Source organism: Corvus kubaryi, unplaced genomic scaffold (assembly GCF_017639235.1).
Source record: "Corvus kubaryi isolate FWS band 111438036 unplaced genomic scaffold, C.kubaryi_AGA036_p1.0 136, whole genome shotgun sequence".
Taxonomy (NCBI): Eukaryota; Metazoa; Chordata; class Aves; order Passeriformes; family Corvidae; genus Corvus; species Corvus kubaryi.
Window position 1 is genome coordinate 9,514,192 of NW_024580670.1, and position 18,110 is coordinate 9,532,301.

General features: G+C 45.4%; 1 protein-coding gene across 7 annotated transcripts in view; it reads left to right on the forward strand.

Annotated features, from left to right (window-relative positions):
• GRIP2 (glutamate receptor interacting protein 2) overlaps nucleotides 1-18,110 on the forward strand; it is a 265,964-nt gene that overhangs the window by 198,644 nt on the left and 49,210 nt on the right. For all 7 annotated transcript variants that reach the window (XM_042016462.1, XM_042016492.1, XM_042016501.1 and 4 more), the window contains exons 2-7: nucleotides 6,606-6,686; nucleotides 9,841-9,976; nucleotides 10,756-10,901; nucleotides 13,698-13,784; nucleotides 14,052-14,127; nucleotides 14,756-14,901. In XM_042016462.1, coding sequence (XP_041872396.1) covers nucleotides 6,606-6,686; nucleotides 9,841-9,976; nucleotides 10,756-10,901; nucleotides 13,698-13,784; nucleotides 14,052-14,127; nucleotides 14,756-14,901 — 672 coding nt within the window. The remainder of the gene's footprint in view (nucleotides 1-6,605; nucleotides 6,687-9,840; nucleotides 9,977-10,755; nucleotides 10,902-13,697; nucleotides 13,785-14,051; nucleotides 14,128-14,755; nucleotides 14,902-18,110) is intronic.

Below are 18,110 nucleotides of genomic sequence, written 5' to 3' on the forward strand. Positions count from 1 at the left end.
ATTTTTGTCACTTTTTCAAGTATTTTTTCTTCCATCTCTCAATACAGCTTGAGTGGAAATTAAGAACTGCTTCCAGGTCCTCTATCACAGAATCCCTTGGATGTGCTGATTAGATAAAGTGACTCTGTGCTGGCTTCCAAAACAATAATGGGAACAAACAATGCATTGTAGCAGTGGCTCTGGTATATAAAAGACATGACTGTAATGGCAGCTTGACTGTAGATTCTTAAATTGTGGTTTTTTTTTCATTTCTTCCCTTTTATATTTTTTTTCTGGAGTGTAATGTATTTAATGAAAACATGAGGAGTACCAGATGTGGGCACTGCAAGCTGAGTCCAGCATTCATTCTTATCAGATGGGACTTGGATCAATCCTTGAGAGGTGTTTAATATCCTGTGAAAGTTGATGTGAGTTAAACCTTACCAAAGCCTGGCTTTTCTGCAGAGCCAACTTAAATGGGTTTTGTGCACATAAAACTTGTTTACTGAATGCAGAAACTCTTCCCTCATCTTCATGAGAAGCAGGAATCTTCCATCAGTGTTATCTGCTACAGTCTTGCAGGGGGTGAGAAATACCCTCTGGTATCCCCTGGAAGCCAACCAGCTTGGTAACAGGAACATGTTCTCACTCATATCTTGGTCCCATAAAGGCCACAAGGCAAATAATTATCTACAGCATTTCAGTTGAAAATGATTGCTTGAAACAAATTGTTCCTTTAAAAGTAATTTTGGTTTCTTATTAAAAAGAAAAAAACCAGAAGAACAAAGCACGGAGTTTCTGTTGAACAATAGGTTATTGTATCTTTCCTAGAACTGAATCCTGTGAATACAGCAGCAGGTGTTATGAAATTACACATGCCTGAGAAGGGTTGGTAGGTGAATGAATACCGAAGAAGGAGAGACGTGGAGGGTGTGGGGAGATCAATTTCATGCTGTGTCTATTGAGGAGAAGAAACTAAGAAGTACAACTTCCTCTTGGAATAATCTCAAAGTTTGGACAAGTTCTTCCTGGCTCAGAAGCCAGGACCAACAACTACACAAGTGGAAGAGCTGCCACAACAGCCTCCGGTGGCACAAGAAGCTGCAGCTGATGGAACATGTTCCGTGGCCTGGGGAGTTGGGAGCACAGCATTGTTGCAGTAGGGCTGGCACAGGGACTGGCAGCAGGTTGATAATTTTTTTCCCCAGAATTATCTGGGAAAATGGGATAAAGCTCAGTTGTTGTTTTTGGGACAAGAGTTTGTTTCCAGCAAGGGTGGTTTGTGTACAGCGTGGCTGTTTTCTCGGGCTGTTCACTCAGAAATTTGTGATGAGACAAGTTAAGAGGAAACTTCCCCAAGTTCTCATTTGTCTCTGGGTATCTCCTGAGTATAAACTGGCAGAGGATTTGCTGCCAGTAAAGAGATAAATAAGAGACTCTTCTTCACAATAGGCAACCTCTGCCATTTTTACCAGGTTTGTTGATACATGTATTTATGAAATTAGGGAGGAGCTGCTCCCTAAATAACTTGGTTTGTTTCAGCCTGAGCTCAGTGGTTAAGGGGATTTTTTTTTAAATCTTCCGGGCACAAAGGAAGAGAAAAGCATTTCAAAGCTCTGCTTGAGTCTTGTTTAGTGCTGTGGGAGAGTCACATGGAAGGTGCCCTGGGCTGAGGGGAGGAGTAGAGCTGTGGTGGGTACTGGGTTTTTCACTGGCATTCTTCCAAAAGCCCCACCCCACCTCCTGGAGAATAGAACGTGAGGAAGGAAACACTGGGCTCTTTCCAGGTTGGGTTGAGTATTTTTGTTTGTGTTTGGTTTTTTGTTTTTTTTTTTGATGCAGCAAGCCAAAATCAGTGTGATGACAATGAAATTGTGGCGCAGAGTTGTAAAGCAAAAGTGACTTTCTCTTTTCTTGTTTTAAGCACTTCACAGGAGCATGGACTATCTTGTCTAAGGATTTAGTGTATTTGTTGCTATATGCTTGGACAAGTTTTATGTAGGGCAGGATTATGCTTTAGCTCAACTTTTGCAGTATTCCAGGGAAAGCAGTCTAGAGATCACTGACAGAGGTGTTTTATCTGTTTCTTTGGGTTCTATTTATTTATTTTCTTTAACTTTAATGATGCAAAGCCAAAGTAGTGTATTTCTAGACATGGGAAAAGAACTGAGCAGCCGTACTGGTTGTAGTGAACTCATGTACAAATCTTCCAAGGGGCTGAGGAGCTGTGGATTTAGATGAGCTTAAGAAAATTCAAGCCACCTGCTGTGGAAGGCTTGGGGAAGGTGGGATCCTTCATGCAAACAGCCCCTTGTCCGAAGCAGACACATGGGAGGAGCTCTTGCTCTGCAGCGGACTTCGTAATTAAGTAGTTTCAGGAAATCATGCAGTCTGTAACAGTGTTCAATGGGCTTTTTTTTCCCTGTCCTGGGCTCTCTGGATCTACTTGTCTTCCATGTTAAGGGCTAAGTGCTTTGAAGAGGGGAGGTCACTGCTGTGCTGCTCTTGTGCAGAGCTGACACTGCTGTCCCCGACCTGCTGCGGTGGTGCTGAAATAACCCAAACTGCCCTGGGGAAGATGTGCTGGAGGGGCAGTTGGGTACAGCCTTGCAATCAAGCCCACATCCATCACTGGTGCATGAGATGCCTTTGGGTGTGCTGCCATGTGGAGTGCTGCCTGGGGAGAGTGGGAAGGACTGTGTTACTGTCCTTTGATGATGGTTCAGCCCCTGCTCAGGCTGTAGTGGGGGTTGTGTCGTGTGGGAGCTAAATACCAGTCTGAGATTCAGAATGGGTGTGCATGGATATATCACTTTCCCCCTCCCCTCCTTCTGGTAACATATCAACTTTATAAAGGTGATGAGATGCCTAAAGATGCAGCTGGGTGATTATAGTCTGTTTTTGAAGTACATGTCTGCATCTTATGGCACTCAGAGATCTTTAAAATCCCAGGCCTTGGAGGTTTGCTCCCAGGGCCGCAGTTTGAGTCATCACTAGGTGCCTGACCCACGCTCGTGTACCCCTGGCTGCTCTTTGCCTGACTACAGATAAATGCCTCCCTAAACTTACAGAAATAACTCTCCTCAAAATGGATCAAATTGCACTTAGTTTTAGTCATTTGGATTTCTGCTTTGAGCCTCATGCTTTTATTGTAGCAAAAAATACCGGCTTGCCTTAGCGTGAACAGCTTTTGGTTCTTAATGCTGGTTTGGTATTCATTTCTCTAAACAAGGAATGCAATTACCCTGTCTCCAACCGTCTTTTTTCCATTAAACAAATGGGAGGTTTTACCTCTTGGTCTTCCCATAAGATTAATGCACTTTCTCTGCAGGAACTGTCTTAAAGAGATCCAGGAATCTGAACAACTTGCAGACAGCAGCCTAATTGTCACAGAATCTGATTTAGCCAATGCTCATTTTCATTAAGAGGTGATCTCTGCTAATAACATAGACTAATAGCTCTTCTAAACCCCAAACCTTCCCTTTCCCTTCCCCTCAGCAGGGATAATGAACTCCTAAATCAGTGCTCTTTCCAAGGAAGCCTTTTTTTCCCCATTTTAATAGAGTTGGGCTTGGCACCTAACTGATGTCAGGACATCCTGGTGCCTGTGCTTGCAGGGGTAGTGGACCTTCCTTTCTTCCTGCCCCCCAGCTAAAGCATGGAGATTCTTCCTGCTCTTTCATCTGTCCAGTTTGTTTTTGAAGGAATGAGATGGGGATTATCTCTTCTTTATTTTCACTGTACAAGACGTGTATCACTGTTCTGCACTGTTTCTGCAGGGGAGAACACACAGAGAGTTCAGAGCTCTGTGTGAAGGTGTAGGGACTTAGAAGTCCTCTCTCTGGTGTTAGTAAGGAATGTAAATAGTAAAAACTATTGTTAAAGAGTTACAGGAACTTTAATGTTGTCACAGATCCCCATGGGATCAATATATAGAAAGTGTTGCAATCTCAGTTTTATTGAGGGTCGTATGCACTTGGTGAGCTTTTCTGAAAGGTCTAGAGCCAGCATTACCATCGCTGCTTGAAAACCCTCAATTTCTGGCCCTCTTGGTGTGAGAGAAAAAGCTTGAAAAATACAACTCTAATAGCTCCAGCACGGATTCTTTGCACAAAGAACCTGCACAGGATTAAAACCGGAGAGTTATTTTCCCAATTTTAAGGAGAAGAGAGGTTCATGGCTTTTCACTGCTTGGGTTGGCGCTATGATTCGGGCCGACTGAGCAGTCAGGCTGGTTACCAGCCTCACCGCCAAACTGTTGCTGTGCTAGGCAGAAGAAATAACTGAGAGCACAAAGAGAAGCAGTTCCTTTTTAAAAAAACCAACGTAACCCCTTGCACAAACAAACAAACAAACAAAATATTAATAAAAAAGTGACTCCATTATTATCAGTTTGAGTGGCAGAGCAGGAAATGGGCTGCAAATGAACAAAGAGCTGCGTGTGGTGGGGATGCTCCTGTGAGCAAATGCCGGTTCCCATTTCGGCAGGCGGCGTGTGGCAGCCTCCTTTCCTGTTCAAACACGTTAGCCAGATAATGAGGGGAAAAAAACCAAACATTTTTCACATAATCAACTGGGTTTGGAATGGAGGAGCAATAGGACAAGGGGAGCTGTGGTGCTGATTATCTGCAGGCTGACGTGGCTGTCAGGAGCAGTGGGATGGGGCAGGGGGGGTGTTGCTAATTGCTGGCAGGGCCTGTAGCTCGGGTCACTACTGCTCTTGGCCACTTGGCTGCTGCTGGAAGCTGTTGTTAATGCACAGGCAACCTGGTTTATTGCTCAAAGGGAAGCCAAGGCATGCTTACCAACAGCTGTTGGGGTAGGGAGGGTAACCAGTAGAGAACTGGGGTTTCCTATCAAGATTGATCGGGGTTGTGATGGGAAAATGAAGCACAGAAGGGTGCTGGTGACTGTCTGGTCTGGGGCGGTGTGTTTATGTGAAACAGATGGTTCAGTGCTTTAGTTTGCCAGCACATTATGGAGTTGGCTTTGAACCATCTTGTGTGGTTTTCCAGGAACGCAGGGATCCCATCCGCAGCAGAACGTCGCTGCCTTGAGCACGGTACCTGGAGCAGAGCTGGCAGCAGTGCTCTCATGTGGAAGGCAGCTGCATACTGGGATGGTCCTCACCCTCCACAGTGTCTTGTGGGACCAAAGGCACACTGATGCTCCAGTGCCAGTGAGAAGCTCCAGCCCTGCATGGTCCAGGGTGTGTTGCCAGTGCCTTTTGCACAATTACCTCCAGTGTTGAAAAATGAGCTGTGTGCTGCGTATCCTGAGCTTTAGGGCTCCCCTTCCAATGTGCTGCTGCATTTGGGAAAGCAATAAAGGGTGGTCGTAGCTGTTGGGAATGTGGGTAGGGAGCAGTTGGATTGGCATTGTCCTGCTGCTCCCCTGGGAATTGCCACCTTGTTGTATACTCCCAAACAATCCCTGTTACCTGACTCTGTAGTTCTGCCAGGGATGGGGTGACAGAGAGAGGGTAAAACAGGATGTTAGGAAAAACCTCCCGGTGAGAGAGACTAAGATTTACACCATCATTTTTCTGTTTAGGGGGAAAGTGGACTGCCAGCAAACTGAACATTGGGATTGAGTCCTCTCTCTACAGACCCTTGTCTTGAATGGGGCTCAACTAAAATTTTTGTTCACTTTGTATGGAGCGAGACAAAAACTTCTTTGTAACTTAAATGTAATTTACTTAAGGGCTGTGCACAGGAATAAATGGATAAAGTTTTCAGTAACCTATATTTATACTATCATGTACAACTTCTAAACCTTCACAGCTACTGAAAAAACCAAGAATGTGGTCACTGAGAATGGGAATTATTTGGTACTACATGGTTACGGGAAATTATTGATTGGGAAAGTACCAGCTTTTTAGGAAATGGCATAAAAATAGGCATTTTAGATGGATGGAAATGAGATCTGTAGAAGCATGCTACCTTCTCTGCAGATAAGCTCTGTGATAACTCTGTAGCAGTCTTCCAATGGAAGAATACAAAGATATTTAGATGCTTTAAATTTCAGCTTATGCTGGACAGTGTATTTACAGTGTATAATGACATTCTCTCTTCACTCTGACTTTTTTTTTTCTTTTAATCACTTAAAAGAAGGTGCTCTCCGTATTGCACAGAGGCTGGAACAGCAGCAGGAAAATGTGACTTTGAAATAATGGGATCTATAAGAATAGGCAATTTCACTCAAGTACAGTGATTTAGTGCCTTGTTAGTGTCCTGATGTATATAACTCCATTTCCAAAGACTGTAAGTTTCTTCACAAGCATAATGACAGGCTTGAAACTTGTGAGACTAATGCCCCAGCTTTTTCTATTCTCAGCTGTTCCACATAATTACAGGAGTAAGGGAATTTTGTTCTCTCCTAGCAGATTAGCTCCAAGAAGAATAAATCAGATAACGTTACTGCGTTCTTGTTTCCGTCTCTACAAGGTGAGAGCTCACATGGTGCAGTGCAAAGCCAGGGCTGGTAATGTTTTTTCTTGCCTGCAGTCTGTGATACAGATCTCATCCCAACTTTGGTGTCACCAGGACAACTTCTTAAAGTGCTCTGGTTTAGTTGCTTGTGGCTCTTGGTACTAATTTCAGCTTCTATGTTTGCTCTGCTTGCAGACGATGGCCCTTACTCGAAGGGGAGCAAGGACTCTGGTGGGATGGACGCAGCCCTGGTCTCCAGGAGGCAAAGCATCCCAGGTAAAGGAGGGGATCACCTCCTGCTCCAAAACATTGGGGCATCCATTATACTTTACCTGTATCCCCCTACAATGGAATAAAACTCTCGAAACACTAATTTTGGTGCATCTGTCAGCAAGGCTTTTGCTGGAGGACAGAAATGGATGGTAGTAACTCATCTCAGTGAGTGGTGTCTTACCGGTACAATCTCTGTCTTGTGTGAGGCTGTTGATGGTAGTTACAGGGAGCTGGGAAAGGACTTATTGCTGCACTGGACTGACACTCACAAGAAGAAAACAGCAGCAAAGGAGAGAGGGAAGAAATGCTGCCATAGCTGAGCTCATCAGGCAGGGAGGGAGACTGGCAGTGCCTGGCAAGCTTCGTATTTCCCACATCTGACTGAGTTTGTTTTGATATTTAGTCAGTCACAGTAAATTTTTGTGTGAGATAAACCTTCCCATGCAGAAACACCCCGGGGGCTGAAGAGGAAGTGGAGAAGTGGTAATTCATTTGCCTCTGTTGGTGCTGGGCTTCTTGTGCCAGCAGCACTCCAGCAGGTCTGGATGGGCTGCCTTGGACAACTTATCTCCTTTCTAGGAAAGCCAGGGGCTTGATTTTGACTTCTGGCTGCTAATGACCCGGTCACAGGGTTAGTTTAGTGTGTTCTAGGTAATGGGGAGGAAGCGGGGCCCTTCTGCCATTGCTTCATCATTCAGTAGTTATTCCAGGGGATATTCGGTATGACATTACCACTGTAGTGCAACCCTGATGGGGAGAGGCTCTCAAGAGCCAGTGTGTCCAACAACCTCAGTGCAAGGCATCTCAGTGGGAAGGGAAAAAATCAGGTGTGCTCTTCCTGCCCTGGGATGCAAAATCCAATCATATATGCCAGTAGAAGAAATCCAAGACTGCTCATATATGGTGCTTAAGGACTATGTCTTGAAGGACCAGATCCTCCTTAACCAGCTCACTTTTTTATTGTGTGGGTCTGTGACAGTGGCAGTAGATTTAGAGAAGCATGGGTCAAAATCCCTTATCACTGACCTTGATTGATTGATCTCAGGGACTTGCCTTCTTGGAGCAGTGATTTCTCCTTGAACCCATAACCATGGGTAATTGCACTCTGGGAGTTCTCATTTTAAACACTTATCAAGGATCAAAATTAAACCCCGTTGAAAAGCTAATAGTCTCCCCTTGTGGCACCATCTGTGTTGATCAGTTATGTCTGTAGTTGAGAGGAAATTTGCAGGATGGTGCCGGATGTTGTTCTTTCCAGCACGGTGGAGAGCCCCCCAAGTTTTTGGCAGCCCCTGGGCTCCCGGGTTGGTGAATTGAAAATTAACTTACTGCAGTTGGCAAGGGATCAAAACTGAGTTTAAAGAGCAGAAGTATTATGGAGCTGACATTTTTACAAGGAGCTGCCAGTGCCATATTAAATGGGTACCCAGCAGTGCCTAAACGCCTGCCAGACTGGAGTTAGATTGCAAAGAGGTTCCCTACTCACGTTAATCAAGTGCACAGATTATTCTTGGAAGTGCTTTACGAAACAGGTAGTGCATGGCAGGACTCTAAGTGAGCTGCAATTTCTGGTGTCCTGGTGGCTTTGGACAGGAGCAAAGTGCTGGTGATGAGGCACCACAGTGCCAAAGGACACCGTGTTTTGGATGGATGGAGGAGGCCCTGCACCAGCATGGATCTTCTGTGTCAATATGCTGTTTAAGGGGCCCTGCCTTGCTCTGAAAATCAGTGTGCAAGAGGTTTCAAATGTTCCCTCTCCAAACAGAGCATCTAATTTAAGCCTGATGAGGTTTGCTGTGCAGACAAACTCCTGGGCCATTTGCAACATGGGCTTTTTGTCCACATCTGTGGGGCTGCTGTTTGTTGTGTGCTGCCAGTGCCTCACCACCTTCTGCACAGCCTTGGAGAAGGGCGCCCTGTGTGAGGGTGACTGGTTTCCTCCTGTAAAATCGTGGAAGATTTCTGTACACTGAGACAGTGGAGGTGGATGGATAATGCTATAGACAAATTGTGTAAAAGCTTCTGAGAGGAGGCTCTGGCAAGGTGTGGAAGTCATCCTATTTGCCCCACGGCTAGCCCCCTTTGAGCAGAGTGTGAGGTCTGTTGTGTGCAGTATTGCAGAGCTGCCTTTTGCCAAATCTTCAGAGCTCTTGGTCTTTTCCTTAGGCCAGGGCTGACTCTGCTGCTCACTTACTGCCCTTTCCATGCCCAATCCAGAAGCTGGAATAATTTAGGAACCCTGTTTTTGTAAAACCCAGACATGATCTGTGATGAGATCAAAACTGGTACCAGGTTGGGCTTATATGTAGGTGCTGGACAGAGATGAGTGTTGTCTTAGACTAGAAAAGGTAAAATGTGCACAGTCTGCAGCACCCAGAGAAGCAGCACTGGTGCAGCAGGTGTGGGGTGGGCATCCCCAAATCTGGACCTGTGTCTGATGGCAGGCAGTGCATGTGGAACAAGTCACGGTGTAAAAGTGACTCATGCCTTCAATTCCAGCTGTAGATGAGCTGGTAGTAGGGAGCTTGACTTGGACTAGGTGCAGATGGGTGAGCAAAGTGCTGTGAATGAATCAAGGTCATGCCTCCCCTCCTACCCCTGACGATGGCAGGATCTCACCCCTCTCCACATTTTGTTCTGTATCTCCCAACTATATTGATGTATCGTAATATTTTTTTAAATCACAGTATTTTAAGGTCCACCCTGTTCTGTCCATCCAGGCAGCCACTGCAGGTCACAGCATCCTCTTCCTGTGTACCTGTGACTGGCTGACATAGCTCTGTTAATGACCTCCCCACTCTATAGCAAACATAGTTCCTGAGGTGGTCTCCCTGGACCATTGCTGAGATCCCATTACCCTGGTTTTGAATTTTTCTACTGCCTCCAGCACCTCAAAACACAAGTTTTACTTTCATAAGCCCTTATTCTTCTGCCTTGGTCCTGCCTGCCAGACCTGCATGCAGTCATTGCTGTGGGTCTACCAGGACACACTTCTGTTTTACAACTTAACTTCAAATAAACTGAGGCTTTTTCTTCGTGCTAGTTGTACGAATCATCCCAGATCTGCTTTCCTACCAACTGTAGGAAAAGGATGTCCTTGGGATTGAGAGGAATGTGCCTTCCACTGAGTTGTTTGTCTTTATTCCCGATCTTTCAGAGGAGTTCAGAGGGGTCACAATCGTGGAGCTGATTAAGAAAGAAGGAAGCACCCTCGGGTTAACCATTTCAGGTGGCACAGACAAAGATGGAAAGCCAAGAGTCTCCAATCTGAGGCCGGGAGGACTCGCTGCAAGGTGAGAAATGGAAATGAGGTACAGAGAGCAGAGCAGAAATGGAGAGGAATAGTTGCATGTTGCAGCTACTGAATGAATAGAGTTATAATTAAAGTAGTTGGCACCCGAGTCCCTTTTTTCAAGTGCCCCAGAATGCAAAGTTGTTGCTCCGGGAAGTAGAACGTCTTCTATTTTGAGTTATTTCCTATGCTCTGTGCAATTACACTCTGAAATTTTGTGTAGGGATTTTTGGGATTCTGTGAAATTAGGCAGCCTTGTCAGGAGAGCTGCATGGTACAATACATCTTGATCAAGCTAAGTGGTTTAATATTGTATCTGTTCTGAATACTGAGTGTAGAAGTAACATTATTGGCTCAGAAAAGCAATGGGCAAAGAAAGGCTCCAAGAAGCAGGAAAAAGGAAAGAGTAATTGAACAATTTTGCAGAAAACGGGCAAAAACAAAGATGTTTTCTCTTTCCCTGCTGGATTTTTTTCAGACAGATCCTGGTGTGCTTTTTTTTGACTGATTGCTCTACATGAATGGGAACTGAGCAACAAAAGAGAGGTTGTGAACACGTACACTGCGATTGTTGCTATATGTACAGATCTGAACACTTGCCACAGGAAAGATCGATGGCTTCAATTTTAGTGCTTCCCTCTGATAGCAGACACATGCAATCAGACAGCAGAGATCAGCCCAGTGTTGGTGGCTTGTTCAGAAAGCCCTACAGTTACTCGCCAGCTGTGCCAGTCACAGAGACTTTGTGCTACCACTGCTTTTTATTTTGTTTCTTTGCAGGAGTGACCAGCTGAACGTGGGGGATTACATCAAGTCGGTGAATGGCATTAACCTGACCAAGCTGCGGCATGACGAGATCATCAGCCTGCTGAAGAACGTGGGCGAGAGGGTGGTGCTGGAAGTAGAGTACGAGCTCCCGCCAGCCGGTGGGTGCCTCTTGGACAATGCTGCTCTCTTTTCTTGGTTGCTTTTTGTCCTGGGGTGCAGATGGACTTGCTCGTGCAGAGCTGCCATGGCCAAGGCAGTGTCCAGGGGGGTTTTGCCATTGCCTTCATCTGCTCGTGCGGGCGGTGGAGGCTGCAGAGCTGTGTGCAGTCGGGGCAGAGCTCTTTTTCCAGCACAGTGGGTGCCTGTTCATGCACACTGGCAGGGGATGGCTGATTAGGTCTGTCTTGCCTCAGAGTGACTTGGTAGCACAGGCCAATCTGCCTCCTGATGCTGCTTCAGCTTCTCTTTTTCCCTTTTGGAGCGTGGCTACGGGAGGTTTAATTCAGTCTTAAACATGTATTACCAGATGCTCTTTTCTGAACTGTGGCAAGTGCTGTTAGTTCTCAGGATTCTTTGAAGTGTTACGTGTTTTTAGAAAGGAAACTGAAGCAATCTGCTTTCCAGCCCTGGAAAAAAGATGGCAAGCCCAACTCACAGGGCTTGTGTCCTGTCATGGGAGACTATATGCTCTTGCCCTCATTTGTTTTGATGATTGATGTTTCTGGTTAAAACAAATTCCTCGATACAGTTTCTCATCACAGTCTTTCCATTGTGAATACAATCTTCCCAGTTATTACTCATTCATTTACCCAGATCAATTAGAGGATGATTGGGCAGAAGAAATAGAACAACTAAAAATAAGATGACAGGAAAAACAAAACTAATGAAATCTAAACATTTTGCCCCAGATAGGAAGCTATTTTACACTTCATAGCTTTATTGTAGCTGCTGCCTTTGGACGAAAAGTATTGAATACAGAAATGACTGTGTAAAGCCCAAAAAAGAGTAAAATCTAATCTGGAATAGATGAATCTGTATCCATTTTCCCCCTCTGTTCTGCTGTAAATGTTAGTGAGCTTTTGCATACACCTCTGGTAAAGCCAGCTGTGGCTCAAGTCTTCCATGTCCTCATGCTCCCTAGAGATGACCACTCTTAACCTTTCTCTGTGGTATTCCTTATTCTCTGTGATATTCCTTATCAGGAATCTGATAAACTGTATTTACCAGCCAGGGAGTGGTGCCAGCTCAATCAATAGCAGCGATGCAAGATGTCCTCAGCTTTGAATGAGCAGGAAAAGTACACTGAGATAGTGACTTCCCTCCAGTGAGATTATTGGGGCTGTTTATGAATGATCCAAACAAAGAAGCACTGCAAAATACAGGGAATTGTCAGTTATTGCCCGGTTCCAATTCATTGTGGGCTTTTATCTGCAGTGAGGGTTTGTTATTGCTGTGTGTGCTTGCCCCTCTCTCTCTCTCTCTCTCTGTCTTTCCCTGGACAAAGAGCAGAAATACAGTGCAATTCAATAGTTTGTGCTTGTGGGTTTGACTTTTTCTCCCCACTTTGTAATTTCCTGCTTAGAAAGTGATCTTGCAAGTCCAAGTCTAGTTTTCAGGCCACTGTGTTGTCTCATCTCTTTCATAAATAAACGAAGCCCTGTGTTAACACTGGCTTAGGTTTCCCAGCTCCCACTGATCTTATGAAAGGCTGTTGCAGCACTTCGAACTTTGATGCTTGGGACAGAAATTGAGTGGCTTCTGAACTCATTTGTGGATGCTTTATACCCTTTTCTTGGTATTTGAGTATCACCCCTTAGCTGGAAGCTTTCTTGTGCTCTGAGCTCTTCCCTTCTGGAGTATTTCTAGGCTGTGTCCCTGTTAGCTGTATGTGCACAGCAGCAGGAGCAAAGTGGGGACAGTGTTTGGAGGTTTATTTGGCCTCACTGTAGCTGGTCCCCAGGGCTCTCTGCCTACAGGGCAGTACCATGCCTCTACTGTATGTCTTTTGGGTTAGCTTAAGGGTTGGGCTAAGCCAAATTTGGGTGCAGGTTGCAAGCCCTCAGGTGCTTGGCAGTAAGGATGAATGTGGTCAGTGAGGACAGTAGGGAGATTTGCTTCAAAACCCCCTCCTGAGCCAAGGGAAATGGCAGTGTGGATGTACCTAGGGCAGCCTTCAGCTCCAAGTCAAGTTCTTGGTCTTTTTTCCCTGCTTATCCTTGTGGCCATTCATGGCACTTGGTTTGAAAATTAGGAGTTTTCAGAGTGGACCAGGCTGAAATGTCACGTGCAGTTCTGGGTGGAGAGGACTGAGAAATGGTCCCATATTCATTGCAGTAGTGCAATAAATCATTAAATAGTAGGGCACGTCAAGAGATGGAAAACAATTTCTTTCTTTTTCTCTTTACTTTGTACATTTGGTATTTTGTACAAATAGTACTGTGTATTTAACATAAAATTACTGAATTGCCCCTAGGATCAGTTTAAAGGATTCACTTAATCTTTTTTTAAATCCAAAATATGAGAGGTAAGGGAAAAAAACCAACTTTATGCATTGAGGATTTGGGATTTTCATTTTCTTTAAGGTCAGCTAGTGACTTTATTCCTTATGCTGCTGCTGTTTTTTTTAATAAGTTTCCATCTGTGGCAGAAACTTTTGAGGAAAGCTGAATGCATTAAAGCCAGTTGATAAATGAGATGGTTTTACTTGAATGTCAGAGTATTAACCAAGACAAATTTGAGGGGAGATGCACAACACTGAGCTGGTGAAATCATCCTAAAACTTGACGGTTGGCTCTGATAAAAGTTCACGTGTCTGGGTTGGGCTCTTTTTGCTTCCAAACAGGTTTTGGGCTGGACTTTCATTACGGTGTTATTTGGATGAGTTTTGGTATTATTTTGCACTGTGGTTGGAAAGGGTTTATCTGGGGTAACCGGGTCTTTTTCTCTTCCTTTAGTGCCAGAAAGCAGTGCTGGCATTATTCCCAAGACCATTGAAGTGTCCCTCTACAAGGAAGGCAACAGCTTTGGCTTTGTGCTGAGAGGTTAGTAGTTTCTCCCGTGAAAAGCAGAAGCAGAGGTGCAAAGTGGGAAAAGTAAGAAGGTGAATGACAAAAAGCTCAGCTAAGCAGCAAAAGTGTGTCCTGGAGAGGATCCCCTGCTGCCTCTAAGGACTGCTGGCTGCCTAATCCAGGGCAGTCATTTAGCTGGCAGCCTGTGTCAGCTGTTCCATGATAAATGTCTCCTTCTCAGTGCTCTCACTCAGACTTTCAAACCCCCAGTGACTTACGGCTTTCCTGGTTTGATTACAGGGGGAGCCCATGAAGACTGGCACAAGTCCAGGCCATTGGTGCTCACCTACGTGAGGCCGGGCGGCCCCGCAGACAGGTACTGCTCATGTCACACCTCCACATCTGCCTTCACAGGACAGGCCAGCAGCTGTCCCCATGCTCCTGGATGTGTGTCCGTCCTGTCCTCCTGCTGGTGCCTGCCCGAGGCTTCTCACCGAGGCTGGTGGTGTGGAATGGCAGCGGTGCTGTGGCACCTGTGCAGTGTGGGGAGGGTGGGCACGGTGCTCACAGGCCAGCCCAGCACAGATGATGTAGTTAAAGGCAGAAACTGCTCTTGCAGAGGCAGCCCCTGCATTAGCCCTGTGCAGCTGAATTGCTGATGCTGTGCTAGAAAGCAGGAGCCAGTCTATCTACTCTCACGCTGATAATTTAATGTGACGGACCTGGTACTATAAATAACCCAGACTATTGTCCGAGGAGTGTTCTTTCATCCTATGGGATGAGAGTAATTGACTTCTTAATATGTGTGCATATATACATACACACACATGTACATGTGTGTACGCACACAAATAGTATATGCTTATATATTTATATGTAGATACTGTAGATAAATAGCAAATTTGTCTATATAAATATAGATATTTGTATAAAGATATATAGATTACTTAAGTATAAATAAATAAATATATATTAAAAAAATAATTGCCTGTGGCTTCTTACAGGGAAGGCTCCTTGAAAATTGGGGACAGGCTGCTGAGTGTGGATGGGATTCCTCTGCACAGCATGACCCATGCTGATGCCCTCAACATCCTGCGGCAGTGCAGCCAGGAGGCACTTTTCCAGATCGAGTATGATGTGACCATCATGGGTAAGGACAAGATGGTTGTGATGGCATTCTTTTCTCTGACTGCCTGGAAAGTATGTGAGACTACAGACAGTAATTGGGATACTCAGTTTCAGTGGAAAAATTGCTGAGCAGTGTGCTGCCAGCATGGATGTAGGGGGTAAAGTTCAAAGCTGGCTTAGTTAAATGCATTTGAAATGCCCTTATGCAGTGATTTGTCTTGATAGGAATGACGAGTGGCTTTAGAGGAGAGGGCAAAAGGGGATTTTCTAATGTAGGCAGAGAGGGGACAGGAGAAGTCAGAGTTAAACGGGGCTGGAGCGCTCTGCCAGCACTGCAAATAGCACTATTAAATGTGAGCAGAGGAGTGAGCTGCACGCAGGCAGAGACTTGCTGTGGCTTTGGTTCTGAATTTTGACCCTGTTTAATTCTGGAGCTATTCTCTTTCTTAGAAATGTTACTTCAGATCTGCTTCTGAAATAAATGAGGGGTGATCAAATGCTTGACCCCAAATAAGACAAAATTTACTGGAGGGCAGAGGATGAGTATTTCAAAAAAGCATTTTACACAGTAGATATGAAGTTTGATGGGTTGTTGTTGTTGTTTTTTTTTTTTTTAATTTGATTTTAAGTTTCAAGCCCTGGGAAAGCATTTATTAGTAGCTACTGTAAATTCGTTTTGAGCTGGCTTTGTGACACACAGCTGTTACTGCAGGGACAGTTGTTAATGAGTTTAAGGTTACCACAGAGTTCGAAGCTGTGTTGGTTCTGGAAGCTCACTGAGCTGTGTATTAGATTGTGATGTTTCATGTACATCTCCGGAGGGGTTTCTGCCTCTCCTGGAGCCATGAGCTGGACTAGGTTGGAGTCTTTTCCATAAATCTCACAAACCGGTCCAGCATGCCTGAGCCTAGGATCCAGTGAGGAATAGGAGTCTGTGATATCAAGTTGTTTTCTGATTTGTCAGTGTGGGGGAAAATAAAGAGTCTGAAGCTGAGTTTGATACCACATCACCCCTGAGGAAAGAGAGCTGAGAACACCAGAACTCACCCATGCACCAGGATAAGAGAGCTCCTTGTGACAGCCCTGAGGGCTTCCTGTTGCCTGTGACTCTCCACAAGCTTTCCCCTTCCTTTTGGTAGAAGCTCCTCAAGCATGGACATAGTGGCTGTCCCCTGGGGGGCTGGCTGCCAGAGCTGGGCAGCGTGTGCTACACACACACGCTCTCCATGGAAGAGCTGGAAGGAAAAGCTGATGCCTCGGTGGTTGCCTGCACACTGCCTGGCTTCTGCCACACCACAGGAGCAGCTTCTCTCTGAAAACTGCTGCTCATGATAAAGAGGAAGCACTTAAATGGGAAACACAAACTACCCCAAACCTATTTTCTACCTTTCTATTTTTTTTTGGGGTAACTGGGCAGTAAGGGATGTCCATTCCTCTCCTCACAGGCTGCTCCAGGGAGGGAACAGGTGGAGGTAAGGAGGGATTTTGCTCGGAGCTGTCAAGTCTGACCAATAGTAAACAATTAATTGTGCATGGGAAATGGGTCTTTTGGGGGGGGTTATTTTTTGTGCAGTCCACAATGTCTGTGTTGCAGAAAGCTGATTGTTTTAAAACCTGACTTGCTGTAAAAATAGCCATGAAGGTGTTTTGGTGTCTTGGTGTTTCTTCTTGAGTAACTCTCCCACCTGAAACTGTGAGGGCTGAGTGAACGTGGAGGGATAGCAGGGTTTTATGCAGTGACTCTCCATCTTGTGTTGCTAACCTGTGGACCAGAACTAGATACTTCCCAAAAATGTAAAACCCACCCCTTTCTTAGATAATTTCTGCCTAGAGAGTGCTCTCTGCAACCCTGTAAGGGAAGGTATTTGTCCTGCTTTCTTTTAAGGCAAGATGATACAGAACATGTAGCTTACAACAATCACTGCAGGCAGCAGCTAGTAATTGCAGTGGGAGATGAGTACATCATCCCTAGTTCACAACTATTACAGCCATTCTCTTTATCAGCCCCTAGAAGATGATGAGGGAAGGGAAGAGCACGTGCTGAAAGAGGTCTGGGGATATTTTCAGCCTAAAGGAAGAACTCTTAATTCCCATTTTGAAAATGTGGTGAAAGGGGCTGGGGACACCACCAAGGTGCTTGTCCTGCTCATCCTCAGGGAAAAGAGAGGTTTTTACATGGTGCTCACTCTCTGCTGCAGCTGTATGTGCTGGGGTGGTGTGGGCTGACCCTTGAGGAGGGAAAGTTGTTTCTCTGCATCTGTTGTTGGTGAGAGACCAAGGTTGCTGCAGGGGAGCATTGAATCATGGCATTCCTCAGCTGTCTCTGTGGTTTTCCAGCCAAAATTGTGCAGTGAGGATGATCTGCATGGGGCCAGCCCTGCTCTTGGTGTGAGGGATATGGCAGCTGCCTGCCATCGCCACCGAGCATCCCCCATTTCACCAGGGAGGCTGGTGTAGGATGGGACCACGGTAGGCTTTTTGTCAGGTTGGCTGAGATTTCTCAAGGCCACTGAAGGAATTAAATTAATCTGCTATTTCCATTTAAAATGAGTTCCAACTGGGCATGCACCTTCCTGGGGCACTGGGAAAATCTCTGCCTTTTGCTGACACCAGATAAACTTTGAAATGAACAGATGCTTTCCCGTGGCTGCACCTTATCTTATGGGCTTTTTAAAAAATGGGGAAGAATGGAAAAAAAAAAAAATCACCACAAATAAACAAATCAGCCAGAAAATGGTATTTGAATAGTTACTTTGGAAATAATCTGTGTGTGCCATGTACCAAGGATCTGGGCTACAAGCCTTTAGGGTTGACTCATGAAGGGGGGAAGGTCTCTGCCAGAGATGATGGATGAGCAAAGTGATTTGCTGTGTCCTTTTCCTCCTCTCCCTTCTCCTGACTCCCCCTCCACCCACTCAGTTTTAGGCTGAAGTATTTTAAGCCTGTGGAGCTCTCCTGCTGTGTAGTGGAAGGCTGGTGGTGTCCCACAAGTGGGTGACTTGTCAGTGTTTGCTGAGTAGTGGCAGGGGCTGGAGCCTAAATAGGGGCCCAGGAAGTCGAGTGCCTCCATGTGCTTGTGAAGCTGGGGACAAGAGCTGCTGGGCTGTGTTAGGAAGGGGGTAGCTCCCCACTATGGTTCTTCTAGGAGCTTTTGGTTCATTTTGTTTGCATTTGCAAGGGAGGCCCCTTTCCCTTTCCCTTTCCCTTTCCCTTTCCCTTTCCCTTTCCCTT